Source organism: Notothenia rossii, assembly GCF_949606895.1.
Source record: "Notothenia rossii genome assembly, chromosome: 6".
Classification (NCBI taxonomy): Eukaryota; Metazoa; Chordata; class Actinopteri; order Perciformes; family Nototheniidae; genus Notothenia; species Notothenia rossii.
The window spans coordinates 38562841-38581578 of NC_136909.1; the positions used below are offsets into that span (position 1 = coordinate 38562841).

The 18738-nt window shown below is 41.3% G+C and overlaps 1 protein-coding gene across 1 annotated transcript in view; it reads left to right on the forward strand.

Moving 5' to 3' along the window:
• LOC307045085 (protein mono-ADP-ribosyltransferase PARP14-like) overlaps positions 1 to 18688 on the forward strand; it is a 28545-nt gene extending 9857 nt beyond the window's left edge. The window contains 15 exon segments of the mRNA XM_079690589.1: positions 1083 to 1208; positions 1292 to 1393; positions 1515 to 3696; positions 3963 to 4190; positions 4489 to 4564; positions 7311 to 7541; positions 9770 to 9991; positions 10394 to 10493; positions 10797 to 10946; positions 12370 to 12432; positions 13839 to 14024; positions 15236 to 15371; positions 15373 to 15437; positions 16000 to 16118; positions 16299 to 18688. Coding sequence (XP_079546715.1) covers positions 1083 to 1208; positions 1292 to 1393; positions 1515 to 3696; positions 3963 to 4190; positions 4489 to 4564; positions 7311 to 7541; positions 9770 to 9991; positions 10394 to 10493; positions 10797 to 10946; positions 12370 to 12432; positions 13839 to 14024; positions 15236 to 15371; positions 15373 to 15437; positions 16000 to 16118; positions 16299 to 16574 — 4262 coding nt within the window. The 3' untranslated portion in view covers positions 16575 to 18688.
• The last annotated feature ends 50 nt before the right edge of the window (positions 18689 to 18738 follow it).

Here is an 18738-nt window from a genome sequence, read left to right on the forward strand (position 1 = left end):
GTGTTGTAGTTTCTTTGTCTCTCAGAGTGTTTTAAAACAGCTCTGTTCATTTAAAAGTGTTTAAAAAATGTGTGTACATAGTTTTTGATCTAGGGACAAACTTAATGTTGCACTTCTGATAATTTAAATTTGGTTTCACCTGTGATGTACTGTATACACTTGACTGCACTTCAGTTAGTGTTTTGTCCCTTTCTGTTTACAACATGTTTGTTCTTTGTTCATTTAAAATAGTTTAAAATGGTGGGACATAGTTTTTGAGCTAGCGACAAACTTAATATTGCACTTTTGATAATTGTATAATTGAAATTTGTACTGTATATACTGACTGCACGTCCCATGTTTCGTCTTTCTGCTTTGATCCTTATTTTTTCTGGGCAAGCTCAAAGGGAAGGTTGTTATGGTGAGAAACCTAATTGCTGCGATGCACTTTTATAATTAAATAAATCTTTTTATTTACATTTTAAATTCATGGTGTGTTGCATTCTTTGTTTATAAATGTAGATATTATGGAAAATCATGACATTTTTTGAGCTTGGGTCCCTTAGGAACACAACATTTCTGTTTTGGGTCTCATGCTGAAAAAGTTTGGGAACCCCTGGTCTACACAGTCAAAGCCTCTCATAAACAGAATTATAACACTGGGATGACAATAATTTATTCGTATTTCATTTAGTGTTCACTGACAATTCTCTGAGTAAACTGATTGTATATTACAATATGTACCCCATATTATCATATCGATGTATTTTTGCCCTTTTTAACAAAAAGGAACATTTTTATTATTTGACATTTGAAGAAGCAGATGGCAATACAGAAAATCCATTTAGCAGCTGTTCTCGAAATCATATGAAATGAGCGGAGGATAAATCATCCTTTAAATTAGTAGAAAAAAAGTATTTATTCTGAGAAAGAAACGAAATATATAGAAAATGTATCCACCAAGGAGCGACGACATATACCTGAGATAACAGACCTTTCACCAGGCCTTGTTGTAGGTTAAGGGTAAATCATTCCTAACATGTGTAATTGTCACCTGATACGGCGGTTTCAGTCTTGAAGGAGTAATCAGGAGTGTTTTGCAGATGTGGACAAGTTCCTCACTGGCAGTCAGTGCAGTCAGAAGCTACAGAAACACGGACTGACCGCTCGACCACTGGAGGCAGCAGAGAGCATCCGGGTGGAGAATCTTCCTCCGACTGTGGTTAAAGGTACACACAATGTTAATCACAGTTTCCCAGCAGTGATTTCCACTATTATTAGTTCTCATTCTTTATTTGTGATTCCTTTCCAGAGATGTTGGAGCTGTTTTTTGAGAAGAGCTGGACACTGCCTGTCAATGTCGTCATGATCCCAGATGAACATGCTGCCATTGCAACTTTCAATAACACCAAAGGTTTGTTTATTTAGCTTTACTACTCATGCATTGCTCATTGTAATTTAAAGTTGAAATTTGTTCTAACAAAAATAACAATTATTTACTTGAGCTTTCTTTTTTGTTGCCTGTTTTGCTGCAGTTGTGGAAAGCATTTGCCATGAACAAGACCATGCGATGCGATCCATAACTTTCAAGGTGTATCCGTACTATGAGTCCATGGGCACCGCCTTGTACGGCAAAGAACGACCAACATGGAAGATGCCCGAGCCCTTCAGAGAGAGTGTTCACAATGTAGTCTGGAGATTCCTCCGGGAGAAGAAACTGTTCCAAAGTATCAACGATCAGATGTCTTCATACTTCTGTAGCGTGAATTTGGACAACCCTGATGTAATACTCAGCCCTCTCCCCGGCCTTTTAAGGCAGAAAGGTCTAACTGCCAAACATGTAGATACCTGGAAGAGTACAGCACAAGAAGCCTTCCGTCAGCAAATGTCTCAGTACTCTGCCTTCGAATGTAAAGTGAATGCCAGTGCATGGAAAGCTGCAGAAAAAGAAGTCCGTTACGTTGTCAAGGAAGATGCCGCCCTCGTTCTGGATGCATCCCGGGGGATTTTGACTGTGGCTGGCCGGGGTGACGATATAAAGAAAGTCAAAGGTCCTGTGGAGAACATCGTTCTTAAAGCCATCAGCCAGATCAAACGGCAGACAGAAGGTGTATCTGAGTGTATGGATATGTCCCCTGCAAAGTTCTACATCCTGAATCAGGAGGGCTTACTCAAAGCTGCCCAGAATATTTCCCCTGACATGAAAATCTCGTTGGATGAAGGCGCCCAGAAGTTAACCATTACAGGACTACCTGCAGAAGTTTACAAGACTAAGTCATGGATCTTGGAGCAGACCGTGGGTATGAGTAAGAAGCAGCTGAATGTCCCTCCAAGTCTTTTAGACTATCTTAATACAGTGGATGCCATGGACATGTCAAAGAGCCTGTTCACATCCCAAGGCATCAGTGCCATCTACAGCATTGATAGCAAAGGGGTTTTACTGTTGGGGACTTCTGAGCCTGTCCTTGCTGTTGCAGAGAAAAAGATGAAGACAATGTTTAGTGTGGAGACTCTGGATGTGGAAGATCAAGAAGTTCTGAAACTTCCCAACTGGGTGGACCTAAACCAACAGCTGTTGGATACCTTCAACTCCTTAAAGAATAAAACAGTGGCCATTCAGATCCAACCAGAAAGAAGAAACCAAATAACTGTGACCGGCTTCCAGATTCCAGTAAAAGAGGTTAGCAATAGTCTGAGGGAATTCATTGTTAACTTCTCACAAGTTAAAGAAACCATTCGCGTTGGGTCCTTTGCAGTTGTTCAGTTCATTGAGAATAAAAAAAAACAAGAGTGGTTCAGTATTGCCAAAGATAATGCTGTTAAAGTCCAATTTGATTCAGAGAGGCCAAAGATAACTTTGGCAGGGGCTCGTCTTCATGTACAGAAAGCCAAATGCTGCTTTCAGGAACTGACTAGTGCTCTCTCCACTGACAACTTTGTTGTGGATAAGCCTGGAGCCAAGAAGTACTTCCAGACTCAAGGAAGCCTTTTCCTTTCTACAATAATGACCGAATACAGCTGTGTGGTCGTGCTCTGTCCAGAGAATCAAGAAGAAGAGGAAGAAGAGAACTACGGGGAAGAAAATGGCCTTTGTTTTTGCAAAGTGAAGACTGCCAATGGGGTTCTAGTTTCCGTCAGCAATGCAGACATCTGCACCCTAAACGTGGATGCGGTGGTCAATGCTGCTAATGAAGACTTACAGCACATTGGAGGCCTGGCTCATGCACTTCTCATGGCTGCAGGACCAGAACTGCAGAAAATCAGCAATGACTATATACAGGTAAAAGGAAAACTTCGCCCAGGTGAAGCCATCGTAACAGGTGCATGCAACCTGCCTTGCAAGTACGTCGTACATGCCGTCGGTCCTCGTTTCCATGACTCAGATAAGATGACAGCAGTGTCACGTCTGAAGCTTGCTGTTAAAAACAGTCTGAAACAAGCAGAGCAAGTTAACTGCTCCACCATTGCACTGCCAGCGATCAGCTCAGGAGTGTTCGGGTTTCCTGTGGACCTCTGTGCTGACACCATAGCACAGGCAGTGAAGGAGTACTGTGACAGTCCAGGAGCTCCACGGTCACTGACGGAGATCCAGCTGGTGGACAACATCCATAACACCGTTAAGGTCTTGGCCACAGCTGTCAACAGAGAGTTCAATGACCTCGGACCCATTTTGACTCTACCACAGCTGGCAGGAGGAAGAGGCACCGGGGTTTCAGGGTAAATTGAGGACCTTTTGCTTATTATTAAAGCATACTACAGCTTGGCTAGCTTTGTCCAGAGTAACAATCTCCAGAAAACATCAATTGGATGATTTTTTATTGTTTCGGGATCAATTGGAAAAAAAATTGTGTTCAGCAATTCTAAGGCTATATGCTGTTACAGTTCTATTTTTATACCAGTTCAATTAACAACACGTAGGTCAGACATGCTTGTTGGAAGTTAGATTTGTGTGTGTTTGAGCTTTACTGCTTACTTCCCAGCAGACATCAGTGGGGTCGAGGTCAAAGCCAGTCATCCAGGGGCCATCAAGGCGCTGAAAGAGGAGGAGGACGCAGAGGTGGACGCCGAGGAGGACGTGAAGGAGAACCCGGAGGAGGACGAGGAGGAGGAAAAGGAGGAGAACACGGAGGAGCATCTCGGGGGACAGCAGCTGGATTTAACAGGGGAAGTCAGAGCCCCAGGGGACACTCCAGGTCTGAAGGGCATGGAGGGTAAGGATCTTCTTTTTATCTTTCTTTTCTGCTGGTTGCTTCTTTTTGCTTTTGCTCTTGTAAGTTAAGTTTCAAAGACCACAGTATTGTGGTCTTTTATAGAGTCTGGAACAAATCAAAACCAATGCTAATCTTACAAAAGAAAAGTACCAAACTGGAAAAATAAGGATTACAAATTTGTAGACCAGGAAGTATACTTTTTAATATATTTTGTTCTTTTTTGGCAACAAAAACGAACACAGTTATGGTGACCATATTCACATTGATGACATTAGCGATGTTCTTTGATTGGCTGTAGGTCAGGGAAGATGGAGCAGACCACGTCGGAGGGTCTTAGGATTGTTCTGCTGAAGGGAAACATCCAGGACCAGACTGTGAGTATTATTAAAGCACCAATTGAAAAACAGTTGATGATAAACTGTAGTATATTACTGATGCAGGTTTCTGTGGATGCCTTATTCTGAAAGTAGCTGTTGTGGATTAGGTATGTAATATCTACTAGATGGTAAAAGTAATAATAGGAGAAATTCGGGTGAATGCCAGTAACTTTGGCTTTAAGAATAATTCCTATTCTTAAACTTGGATACCATTTTTGCTTTTATCATTTTTCATATTGATTATGATAATGATCTACATAAAGTCATCAAGTGCAGAAAAAGTGATAAGGGGGCAGCAGGCCGAGTTAAATGGTTTAAACATGAAAATACTATAGCAGAGAGTACATAACAAGCAAGTAACGACAGACAAACAAAAAATACTACACTAATCATTAGTTACAAGGGCAAGACACAAGGAGATTAGACAACCTGACACGGAAAGAGGAGACAAAGGTGAGTATACCAAAATAAAACAATAAATAATAACTGAAAACTAGAAACAAGTGAAACATTACCAAAAACGCCACTGTCAAAAAGGAAAATGTTTAAACAAAAACATGCATGGTTTTTTATATGGAATATATATAAAATATAAGAATATAGTCTGAATAGAGATATTGATGATATTGACATACAGTGTGTGAGTGTGTACAAGTACAAACCCTGCCTTAGTAGACAGAGTCCGTGAATAGCAAAACGTTTTCTAGCAGGGGCAGTGCATGACATTAAGGATTTTGGGAGATGGCCCTATGGGCTATCTAAGCTTATTTACAGATGGCCCTGAGCCCAATAGAGATTGCCCTGAAAAATGCGTGCGGACAAAATGCCACGAAGGGTTTGGGGGGCCTCCCCCTAGAACATTTAGATTTTTGCAGGTCTTAGATGCTGCCTGGTGCATTCTCTAGACTGAATTATAAGATGAACCAGCACAATATTATATTGTACAATTTCAATTTTATTCTTCATTTCACTTGTTTGTTTGTTCTTGTTTGTGTTTGCTCGCTTGCATGCCCTGCATAGCTATAAGAAATACTTAAATTGTTGGTCAAGACACTTTCCATCTGATGAAGGCAAATGCCTTCCCAGATGTAAAAAAGTAGAAAACATTACAATCAGTTGTAACTGTCAAAACAAACATTATTTACACTATTATGGCCCCTGTTAAAAATGTTTGTAATGTTATCTACTGTAAGTTGGTCGAACGAATGCCTCCTCATCCGGAAGCTGACCGAGCAGACCCGAGAGGAGCCGAGCGCATCCGTGAAGCACACAAAATGGCGACGTCAGCGTTCCCGTTGGCCGGCAAATCTAAATCTCTTCGGTCACAATAATTTCCCTTTAGCACAATACCGCTTCAGTTGCGCCACTTATGTGACAGAGAAGAAAAGTATGTGACAGACAAGAATAGTCAATTCTAATGTCTAACACTTAATGTGGAGAAAGAGATGTCCTGTATGGGTTGATTGTGCATTGATCTGTTGGTAATGCCTCGGGGTTCCGGTGGGCATGTAAACAAATGCATAATGCTGCGCTATACTTTGTGGCCTCACCCAGTTGCATAGCGACACTTATTGTTTAGGTGTCTTTTAATAAGCAGGTAGTCCTGTCATTAGCTAGAACTAGCTAGATCTGATCAATATGGACATAAACGCGAGTGAAGTCTAATCTGACGGGAGAGAGGGATCAGCTGCTGCTGACGAGTCGACACGCAGCACTGCATGATCACATGCAGCGGTGAGCGGACAAAACACACACTTCAGGTTAGAATATCACACAAGCTATTTTAATTACCTCTGAAACTACCTAAACTAGTTATAGATATGTTTAGTTTTACTGTCGGGTCACTCATTACTGGATCCGCGAGCTGCTGGCATAATAGATTGCCCGATCGGGCAACCAGCAGGTGAGGCTTCATTGCCCGAGCTAAATACTAGATGGCCCCGGGCCATCGAGCAGCCCTTAATGTCGAGCCCTGAGGGGCCACACCACACCACAAGGATATGTCAATCTAAATAATTAATTTGGAGGGAGGGGTGAAGGTGGGTGAAGCATGCCATCTGTTATGCTGGTCCGGTTGGATGTGCTGAAGTCTGGGCAGAGGAAGACATAGGGTGGGGGTTCCCTCTCAGGCTAATTTCTGCTTGAGCTGATTACAGGCACCTCAGACTGTAGGTGGAATTAGATATTTAGAAACGTATGCACTAGTTGAATAGGAAGGGATTAAAGGAGACGGATAGAGAGGATGCAGGGAAAGGGAGAGGGAGGGATGCTGGTATGTAGGGATAAAGGGATCAATGGGTGGAAGGGTGAAGGGTTGTGGGTGAGGATGAAGGGATGAGGAACGTGAGGGGTGAAGGGATTGATGTGGGAGGGTCAAAGGGATGTGAGTTGTGATGAAGGAATCATGGATGGAGGGGTGAAGGGTTGTGTGTGAGGATGAAGGGATGAGGGGAGTGAGGGATGAAGGGATGTGGCTAAGGATGACGTTAGAAAGGGAATAGATGGTTGGAATGGAGAGGAAGGGTGGGTGGAGAGAACGGCAGGATGTGTTAACTGTGTATAAGTATTCTTTAGAGGTGATCCCAAGTTAACCAATTAAGTTCATTTTGTCATCTTGCACTAACCTGTAATAAAAGTCTAGCTGAAATCAGTAAATATTTTACTGTATTTTTAAACTAATAAGGATAATAATAATTAACTTTTAGTCCAAAGTTTGTGAAGACGCTGTGGTTTTGGTCCACAGACTGACGTCATCATCAACACCATCTCAGCGGACATGAACCTGATCCAGGGAGCTGTGTCTAAAGCCATCCTGCAGGTGGCCGGGCCAGGCCTGCAGAGGGCAGTTCTGACTGAAGGGGGGGCGACGGCGCTGCCAGAGGGCGATGTTGTCATCACCGATGGCTTCAACCTCAACTGTCGGAAAGTCTTTCATACCGTTTGCCCTTGTTGGAACAACGGAGCGGGCCATGAGGTGAGGGATTATTTAAAAAGGAGCTCCAGAGAAACTGAATTTTAAATGAAGAAAGCTAAATGAACATGCAATGGAAACATTGTGTTTTAAGCATCATATACAGTACCTACTTTAGAGAACTGCAGCTGTATTAAATGTAAGAGACACAATTAAGATAATTCTGTTTCAGCCTTCATTTAAAAGTCCCATTTTCATTTTTGAAAACCCTAAAAACTAAAGACCCAGCTTTACAACGTATCATCTCTCAAAAGTATGTCACTTGATTTACTCAATATGTTTTGATAGGAAAGTCATTTAAAAAACAAAACAATAATCTAATGCAATGTTTATTCAACATCTCGGCATCTAGTGTACACCATTGCCCATAAACCCACTGACTTTCACAGCTTAAACATCACCGTTTGACAGTGTTTTTTGGTTGAATTGGAAGTAGATTGAACTCATTTATGTGTTGGTGTGAGGTTTTCAACTGCAGTCAGATAAATGTAGCGAAGTAAAAAGCACATTATTTCACTTTCAAATGAAGTCACATAGAAGTGGCAAGAGTTGGAGTACTCGAGTGGCACTTGGGTGCTGATTAGTTCACTGTTAAAATAATTTCAATATTTATGTTTAAGACCCATCCTTAATAAAGTCAAAGTAATTCAGTACAGTGATGGTTTAGTTAGGTCAGTGGAATGTTAAAGTATTTTCAGTTTCTTTTGGAACCACTAACTAAACTGAAATGGTGAAAGTGGGTCATTGTGTTCAATGTAGACCGTGTTTATTTGTAAGGCAGCTCTTTTAAGGCAATCTTGCAACTAAACCCAACCTTGATAATAATAATAATAATAATAAGCCTTATATTTGTATAGCACCTTTCATACAATAATTGCAGCCCAAAGTGCTTCACAGCAGTTATATAGACAAATTTATGTAAAATACAGAATTACATTACATTACATTTAGCTGACGCTTTTATCCAAAGCGACTTACAATAAGTGTATTCGACCAAGAAGATACAAACTTGAAGAAAACAGAATCATATAAGTACATCAGGTTTCATAGAGCTAAAACATTTCAAGTGCTACTCAACTGGCTTTAGATAAGCCAGTCCTTTATTGGTATACAAGTGCTTTGTTAATAGTTCTATCGCTCAAAGTGGAGTCGAAAGAGATGAGTTTTCAGTCTGCGCCGGAAGATGCGTAATGGCCCGTCCAGACGGCGGCGTGCGTTGAAAGCTTCACCATTCACTTTGAATGGGGTGACGTCACTTTTCGCCGAACTGCATTGTGGGAAGCGAAGCGGAGCTTTGCTGGCGTGGCTCGCTGCAAAAGTTGAGCTATGTTCAACTTTTGATGCCTCGGCAGAAGCGTAAGGATAGAGGATCCAGGACACAGGACCACAGCAGTCTTGACAGTCCAAGCCTATAGCAGCTAAACTAACGTGTATGCACTCCCTTAGGATAGGTTGAGGGAAAAGGGTAGCAAGTAAGAAACAGAGGTGGAGAGGCACACGCAGGGAACAAGGTCCCCGCTGGAACCATAATTGGAATTGGTGAGAGAAGTTGCGTCGCTTTCTGGTTCAGGAGGGGACGTAAAGAGTGTATCTGCAGCAGCGGGCTGCAGCAGCGGGCTGCAGCAGCGATGTTTGCAGTGAAGGACAGTTTGTTATCTAGGGTCACACCCAGATTCCTTGCAGTCTGAGTCGGGGAATCAACAGAGGTGCCAATGTTGATTGTCAGGTCAAGAGTGGGACAATCTTTTCCTGGAAGGAAAAGCAGTTCAGTCTTGTCAAGGTTGAGCTTGAGGTGATGAGCAGACATCCACTGAGAGATGTCCGCTAGACAAGCAGAGATGCGTGCGACGACCTGGGTCTCTGAGCGGGGAAAAGACTGAATGAATTGGGTGTCGTCATCGTAGCAGTGGTATGAAAAACCAGAATAAAAGCAATGCAGACAATAAAACTCAGACTTGGACTTGCACTTGGACTCAAGCACAAGTAATGATGACTTGGACTCGGACTCGACTCGGACTCGACTGGGACTCGACTGGGACTCGACTTGACTCGACTCAGACTTGAACTCGGACTCGAGAATTTGTGACTTCACTACAACACTGGAAGTAGCATAAAATGGAAAGCACCTACAATGTTCACTTAAAAAGACAGTTGGCCGACTATCAATGTGCCCTAGTTGCTGGTAATATGGAGGGAAACGGACCAACATGTGTGTTGTCTTTTTGTGTCAGGAGTTGATAACCATCATCAGATATTGTCTGGAGGAGGCTGAGAAGACTCAGATGACATCGCTGTCTTTCCCCGCCATCGGCACAGGAAACCTGAGCTTCCCCAGAGACGTGGTGTCCAGAGTCCTGCTGCAGGAGATCCACTCGTTCAGCCGCAGACGATCCCCTCGCTATCTGAGAGCGGTGGCCATCGTCGTTCACCCGAGTGACAAGCAAACTGTGGATGTGAGTTCATTTCATCCTGTTATTACCTTTTAAATATTGTCAATGAAACATTTCTCACAGTAGAAAATGTCCAATGAGTTAAAATGCAGAGTTTGAAGATTATACATTCCTGCGCTTACCAGATCTCTGCTCTGGCTCCATTAGCAGCTAGTAACCACAATATCACAGACAAATGCTGGCTGCCAAGTTGCATTGTGGGTAATGGGGAGCATGATGTGTGCAATAAAAAAAGATTATGGATCTGGTTCTGCTGCATTGATTTTTGATTTGTTTTTCTTTTTTTACTATCCATCAATGTCAAACAATTTTATTTCTTTAGTACAGCTTTAAACTGAACTTCCATACCCAAAGAGACATGTATGGAGTATTATTAACATCATCTACCATCATCCTGTTTGTCAGTGTTTCACCAGGGAGTTCAGTGGTCAGAGTGGTCAGAGAACCAAGTCACCCGTTAGGCCAGTCAGTCATCATCCAATCAGCCAATCACAGCCGTCCTCAGGTAAGAAGCCTCCAAAAACCTATGTGGAATTTCATAGCAACAAAGTCACACAGCAGTAATCTGTAAATAGAAAGTTGAGAATGTAAAGGGTAAAATGGAGTAAGTCTGTAACTATACAATGTTATTGATTTGATAAATTCCCAGATACTTTAATTTGAGAGACGTAAAGGTGACTTTAACGGATGTCTTGAGCCTCCAGTTCACCACGCTATTGTTGAACTCTAGTTTGGATCATATATACATTGGTAGGAATGAAGATTTTATAATACAAAAAAGCTAAGAAGAGATGTGTGTGTGTGTCAGCCTCCTTTGGTCAGGTGTCGTCCCCCTCCCTCGGTGTGTATCAGATGCAGATGGGTCAGCTCACACTGGAGGTGTCGTCTGGAGACATTACCAAGGAGGCCTGTGATGTCATCATCAACTCCTCCAATAAAGACTTTTCCCTTAAATCAGGTGACTCGTATTTCTAAAGATTTAAAATTCAATAAGGTATTGCCATATTAACAGCATTTTTTGGAATTTGTTCCAGTTCGCTCAACAACAGAAAAATATTTATTTACATCGTAGACATAATCTCAGTATCAAAAAAACTAAACAGCCACAAATATGATACAGTACAGCAAAATAATTTTTTATCAGCCATCATCTTCCTCTTAACTGAACTTGTACAACTTTAAACTCAAAGGACCATCCTAATTTAGAAAATATTGAACTATCGTTTATCTGATAACTCCTTTTGTATAAGACTTACGGCCCCTACATACGGCGGCGTGCGTCGAGGCTTGCCGGCGGGCATGTCTGAAACTCGACCAACAGCCAATCACATGAATCTCCCGCCCCGGACACACAAGCACGTGGTTTGATTGGCTAGAGCTTGTACTGGCATGTGATTCGATTGGCTGATGCTTCCGTCAAAGCTGACGCTTCCGTCAAAGCTTCAAAAGTAGAACATTGCTCAACTTTTTGAAGCAATTGTGGGCTTCGCTTTGCTCCCACAATGCAGTTCGGCAAAGCTTGACGTCACCCCATTCAAAGTGAATGGGCAGAAGCGTTGAAGCTTCAACGCACGCCGCCGCGTGTAGGGGCCGTTAAAAGTTCTTTCTATGATTCCAGGCACAATTTGTTTCAGTTGTTTTCAATAGAAATTGATATGCAGGGACTTCAATAGTCAGTTTTAAGTAACGGTATAAATCTTTCATCCAAAAAGCATATTTATTTTGACATTTGGCAATATTAGACTTTTTAGATGAAAATGTACACTAATTACATACATTCTACGGTGGCCGACAGGTGCAAAAGCGTGACAGGTGCAAAAGCGCAACAACTGCAGCGCGTTTCTCCTAATGGAAATGTTTTGTGTCGCTGTAACGTGCTTGCACCTGTCGGCTTCCGTACATTACCCTTTCTAAATGTGAGATTAAAGATGAAAATGAATATTCATTATTCTATTTAATTAAAAGTTCATTGTACAGGCCATTAAATTAACCTATTTTCGTATTCAATTTTACAGATGGAAGATGATATGCCAATTAGCTTATTTTGGCTAATGTTAGCATAGGTTTTTACCCAGCATTAATTTGTTAGCTGAACTTTTAACTTTCCTCTTCCAGTACTCCTGTTACTCTCTATTTTAATGTATTTATCTGATCTGAACATGATAATATTTTATTGCAGAAAAAATCCATTCCAAGCAGAAGTAGAGTACATAATATATATACTGTATGTCTCACTTTGTTGAAGCAAAAGTGTCCTCACATCGACCAAAAATGAAAAAAGCAGAATGATTTTCAATGGCTACCTGAATGTTGACTTAAACACTGATTGGTTGATTTATGTTTCATTAGTGATTCTCTTCTCTTTGTTTATCATTTTTCAGGCGTTTCCAAGGCAATCTTAGACAGCGCTGGATTAACAGTTGAGCAGGAGTGCTCAGTGATCGGTACGTAGAGGGAATTAATCTTGTAAATGTCATACTGTAATAATATTTCAACCATATATCTATTTATTTAGGCCAGGGGTTGGGAACCTTTTTCCTCTCGAGGGCCATTTCAATTTTTTCAACATCCTCCGAGGGCCGTACAAATTATTGACCTCTGCTTAAAAAAACTAAAAACAAACAGCCCATTTTTTTTTTTTTTTGCTATGCAAATAAAAAGCAACCTCTTAATCCAGATATTTCACCATGACTCGCGCATGCATGCACGTGCACGGTGTGGCATGACCACCACAACAGAAAGATATGGACACAAGATGTTTGAAAATGTACTTAGTTTCATATCCATGTGGACATGATTTAAGTGGGGAGGTACCTCACACCCTCTAGGGGGGTCCGGGGGGCATGCTCCCCGGGAAGATTAGTTTTTAAATATTGAAGTTAAAAGCATCAATCTGGTGCACTTTGAGAGCAACATGAAGAGATCTATGGATACATCTCTCAAGACCCATATGAAACAGAACTGTAAGCAGATTTTTTTTTTCTTTATGGATATTTTACAAATCACTCTCCTTTCAAACTGTATTCTTCTTTATTAATAACAACTTTGTTTTACTGTCATACAGTATTTTATACCTGTTTACTTTATTCTCTTATTTTGTTATAACTATAATGATCATATCAATAATAATAATAATAATACATTACATTTATAAAGCGCTTTTCCTGGTGCTCAAAGCGCTTACAAGCAAGTAAAACAAAAATAACAACAGATAAATAAAGATAAAATAAATAAAGATGATGATAAAGATGTGCCTTTACCTCACTGGTTGGAGAAAAAGCTTCTTATATTCGTTAGCATAGCTAGCTAACCAGATGCTAATAACAACAAAGTTATTTACTGTATGATCAGTATGACAGATGAACAGATCGCCCACTGGGCTTTCAACTAAAGACACAGCCACGCAACAACTGCGGCATGTGTACGGCTCCTTATGGGTACTGCAATTTTTCAAGTGCCGGAGCGGCGTTCTGTGCTCTCTGTCAAAACTGCACCCCTGTCAGACACGTTAGGCTCGTGTTGTGTTCAAGGACCCTAATCTTGGCCAGGAAAAACAGGCACTCGCTTTTTTTCTTTTTTTGCGGTCTATATTTCTTAAATTCTTTTCTTTTTTGCGTGTGTTTATAAATTATCTCGAGGGCCGTACCAAATGGTCTCGCGGGCCGTATACGGCCCGGAGGCCGGAGGTTCCCCAGCCCTGATTTAGGCTATAATTTTAATTTATTATGATTTACAAGCTATCTATTTGAACAGTTTATCCACATACTTCGACTCCTCTGCTAGCTTTCTAACTAGTTTTTAGGCACTTGCAGAACAATGTGTTATGAGTGTGTTTGGTTCCTCTCTGTAGTGAGTTCCCAGAGTTTCCAGGCTGATACATTCATCCTGACGTCGGCCGGCCTGCTGCCCAGCAAAAACATCATCCACATCGTGGGCCAGAATACTCCTGCCAATATTAAAGACGTGGTTTACTCAGTGCTGAAATACTGTGAGGAGAAAAAGTTAAACTCCGTCGCCTTCCCAGCCCTGGGCACAGGTAAGTGCTAACAAAACTATTATTTAATCTGACAAAGGAAAGCTTTGTTGAAACTTTTTTGTGTTTTTCAAGATAACTTTTCAGCTGAATTGGCTGAAATGAGACTCAAATTCTGGTTAATCTCAAACATTTCCTTATTCACCCACTCATTTTGTCATTTATTTAGTTTTGAGTTATTTTGATCATTTCACTGGTTCGCTGTGCACAGATGTTTGAATGTACAGTCTGGTGGAGGTGATAAGTTTAGCCATTTGGAAATACATGGCTTATAACTTGCAATCGGACACATTCAATCTCTGGGCAGTACTAATGGTGGGTTTACATTGGACAGTAAGCACATTTTTTGCACTTGGCTATTACATATAAAGTAAATGCAAACATGCAGATATATTCACGGTCTGGCAGGGCGACGCACATAAAACAAGTCACGCAAAATGTGCGTATTCTAGAGAGTTTAACTTTTAAAATTTAGCGGGGATTTCTTGGGACACTGTCTCCTCCTGTATTTAATGACATACTGATGTTGTTGAATCAGAAACGTCAGTCCTGGCTGTGGGTAACAGCACCCAGAACTCTATACCTCAGATTTCTACAGAAACCAATCCAAAATGTATATTTTAAGTGTGGACGGCGCACCTACAACGTTAGCTTAGTCAAAATCTGTTAATTTTGGGATCATACCTCTATAGTAAACACGCTTGATTCCCCCGACTTGTGACTAGCTAGAAACAGTGAATCACTGAGATAAACATAAATACATCTCAGCTTTAGCTTGTCGGGGCCATTGGGCTTTATTTGTTCTTAGTTTGTGAATTGTGCGCCAGGCTGACATCTTTGACCCATCTTCGACAGTACAGTGGAAATCATACACTGTGACCTTTTTATTCTATAGCAGGATTTTTTATGACATCATGTACTAGACTTTTGAGGACATAGTATACTGTGACTTTTTTACGAGTTTTATTTTTAACATACACACTTTTTAATGACATTCTATACTAAGATATTTTTTAAAACACTGTACCGTGATTTTTTTTTAATGGCTTTTTTATGTCATACTAGCATTAGCCAACAGGCCAAGCTTTAAGAAGCCATGCTGTTTAGGCTATTAGTCTTTAGTGTATACTATCAAGGTTCTCAGACAAGCAAGACAATACTCATCATCATCATCATCATCATCATTCATCATCATTAGCGTATCTGCCCGTTAGGTCAGGGAGGGGTCAGTCCGTCGGACGTGGCGGACGCCATGGTGGACGCGGTGGTGGACTTTGTGAGGAAGAAGCAGACGAGGTTTGTCCACAGCGTGAAGATCCTGATCTTTCAGACGGTCATGATGTCACTGTTTCAAGAGCATGAAGAAGAGAGAGGGGCAGGAGGTGAAGGAGAAGAGCACCTTCACAAAGTTCAAAGGTATTCACTACACTGCTCTGGAAGTGAGATTTTTTTCTTGTGATCTACATTGTTCAGTATTTTTTATGTTATCTTTTATTGTCTCCCTCATGTTTAGATCGAAACAAAATGTTAGTCTGCCTTTCAATATTGTCTGACTTCCTGTCTTTGGTGCTCAGCTCCAAGCCCATTGGTTATTTTGTTATTTTAAGCACACATGTTGGGGACTATTTTCAGTGCCGGATTAATCTACTTTTGCATCCTCTGGTTAGTATTTGTGTATGTAGGATTTAAATATACATCCTTTACTTTTTTTTGAATGCGATATCTCAGAAAGCCAGGAACACATTTTAAGACTCAACGATGAACTGATCAGAACGAAAGATCCAGATGAAGGTTGCTTAAAAAAAAAAAAAACTAAAGAATTCCCAAGCTACAGTAACTATGACAATCTCAAACAACTGTCTAATAGGATAAAATGATGGGATGACTACATTTTGAAAATACATGAATGCAAACTGAAATCTAAATGGTTGGCGGAAGAATGAACGAGAAGTAGTAATTCTAGTTTGATGTTTTTTAGACAAAGCGACTTCGTTTTTTATGGGACTTTTGGATCAGCAACCCAGCGCTGATCATCTGGTTCTGGAGAGTGAGGAGTTTGAACCGACCGCGTTTCAGCTGTGTGCCGATAACGACATGGTGAATATGAAATGATTCACTTATTCAGCTCTTTGCTTTGAAAGGACCTCTTGATAGTGGAGGGAAGGCCTTTACTCATACATAAAAACCTCTCAGAGACAGATAGGATAAAGGGATGAAAACGTTCTTGCGTGTAGCCATATCTGTTTTTATTTCCACATCTCTTACACGCCACGGCAGGCTGTGAAACAGGCTAAGAAAAGGATCGAGGAGCTGATTATGGCAGAGCAGGCGCAGAACACCATCACAGACCAGTACATCAGTCAGCTGTCGCAGGAAGACATGGACCAGCTGAAGGCCCTGCAGAGGAAACTGACCGTTAGCATCCGCCTGGAACGAGGGCAGGAGGACCAGGAGCCCCACATCCACCTGGAGGGGCTGACCAGAGACGTGTACACCGCCGAGTCCGCCATCAGGTCAGCAGATCCATTTATGGAGGAGAAAAACACACAATAAAGCTACAGTTCAATCTGCCAAATATAAGCATAATGATTTTAAAACGAGCATTTCTCAAAATGGGTTTATTTATCATCCAGTAATTTTGGGAGGTAGTAGAACAAATTAAATAGGACTATGTAAACCTAGAAACGCTGTGGGGTTATTTCTACACCTAATAGAAACAGCTGTATAATTAATGGGAAAAGAGCACTGACAGGGTGATCAGGATCCCAAAACTTTTATTGTTAAATTGTTCTTCTCTTTTTTTTTCTTCTTTGGGGACAGTTTAACTATCATGAATCCAAAGTTTTGTGCTCTCAAAAACATATAAAAATGAATTATTCAAAAAGTTTTCCATGGTGTTCTCTGATGGATGAAAACTAATGTGTTTGTTGTCCACAGCTTTTCATAGGACTGCATAGTCCCTTGATCAGAACGGCCTCCTGGTCAGTAAAGGTCTGCTATCCTTAGCAGCGGTCTGCCAGCGAAAAAAAGACTCCAACTTGACCAATCAGAACACTGCATTTAACCAAGCTAGCAATGCCTATTGTTCAGGTGTCTTTTGATAAAAAGGCTTTCATATCATAAGCTAGGCCATGTTCATGCACGACGGGACCAGTGAGCCGAGCAAAACACATGCTTCCAGTTAGACCTATCACAATTAGCCATCTTATCCACCTCTTGCAGTAGCTCGACTAGTTATAAATAATCATATTCTCTAGTGTCGGTCATCAATCAATCATTACTGGATCTGGCTAGCTGCATGAGACTGGCACCGGCAGAACTGCCTGAGAGGAAGAGCACTATATCTCTTTCTTCCCAAAACTAGTTTAAACTTTTACTTAAAGAGCAACTTGCAGGTTAGACACACCAGTGAATAAATATGTAGGAAAATGATGAATACACTAGATTTTCAAAAAGATATACAGAAATATACACTACAGTGACATCTGGCGTCGTTTTTGTGAGACATTTTTACTTCCGCATACAAAAAGCTTCCCACATGACCTCCCGCGTGTGACGTAACATGGGGGAGAGCGGCCGGTCTAACGTAATAAACATGGATCACAATGCTAGTTTTGACACAGAAGAGGTTGAAAATATATATTCGAATGCATATGATTATAATTATGAGCCTGCTAGGCATCCAAGAGACCAGGAGCAGCCAAAGATTAGAAGAAATAACGGCCATCGGCGAGAAATGGAGCTTTGGTGTGAGGAGAACCAGTGGAGAACAGAGCAGCTGTCTTGGTGAGTGACCGGAGTTAGCTACAGACAGCTGTTAGCTACAGACAGCTGTTAGCTAACATCGGTCACATCACAACATTGTACAGTTAGCTATCATATATCAGGCTATAACTAAAGTATTATTGATAATATAGTAACGTTACTGGCAGGGACTGTTGATACTGATCCATGACAGAAACTAATGCGCAAGTATCAGCCGTGTCTCGCGTTACCTGATGCAACTCCACACAACGTCTGCTGTCAGCGCCATATTATATGGCTCTGGGTCAGGGGAGGACTGGGACTAAAATTCAGTCCTGGAAACTGACCCAGTCCGGCCACATGAAATGTCAAATGTTAGAAAACCGCTTTTTATTATTTAAAGTTTTATGTCCGATTCGCTCCCTTTTTCCTCTCTGTACACAGCTCCAGTTTGGGCATTGGCCTGTCATCAGATTTCATTTTTAGTTGCTGCTGTAGCGGAAGTTTAGTAAAATTATTTTTGATGAAATACTCCAAATCTCCACCCTCCATAATTGCACTTGCAGTACGAACTGAAGTTGATGCGATTTGAATGGATTGTGAGGCATGACGAAGCCTCATCTGATTGGTCAATCCCTCCATTTCTTTTCACCAAGGGAAGCCAATTTCGGCTGGCCTCCTCTCGCAACAGAGAGTGCAATCTACTGTTTCATCATAACATCTAGAGGGCCGCTGTTTCACTCTTTGTAAAATACTCAATGAGAATGGGGGAGAGATGGGCCGGCAGAATAATAACCGAAACTAAAGGAAGTGTTTTTATTTATTTATTAAAATTATAACTACAATCCAAAAAACAGGGGAAGCCTGGCTTCCCTTGGCCTCCAGGAGAAAACGCCACTGAGTTCAAGGGATAATTCTCACCCACCTCTTGCTCTTGCCCTGCACTTGTATGTGCCAGTTGAGCTGGTTCTTC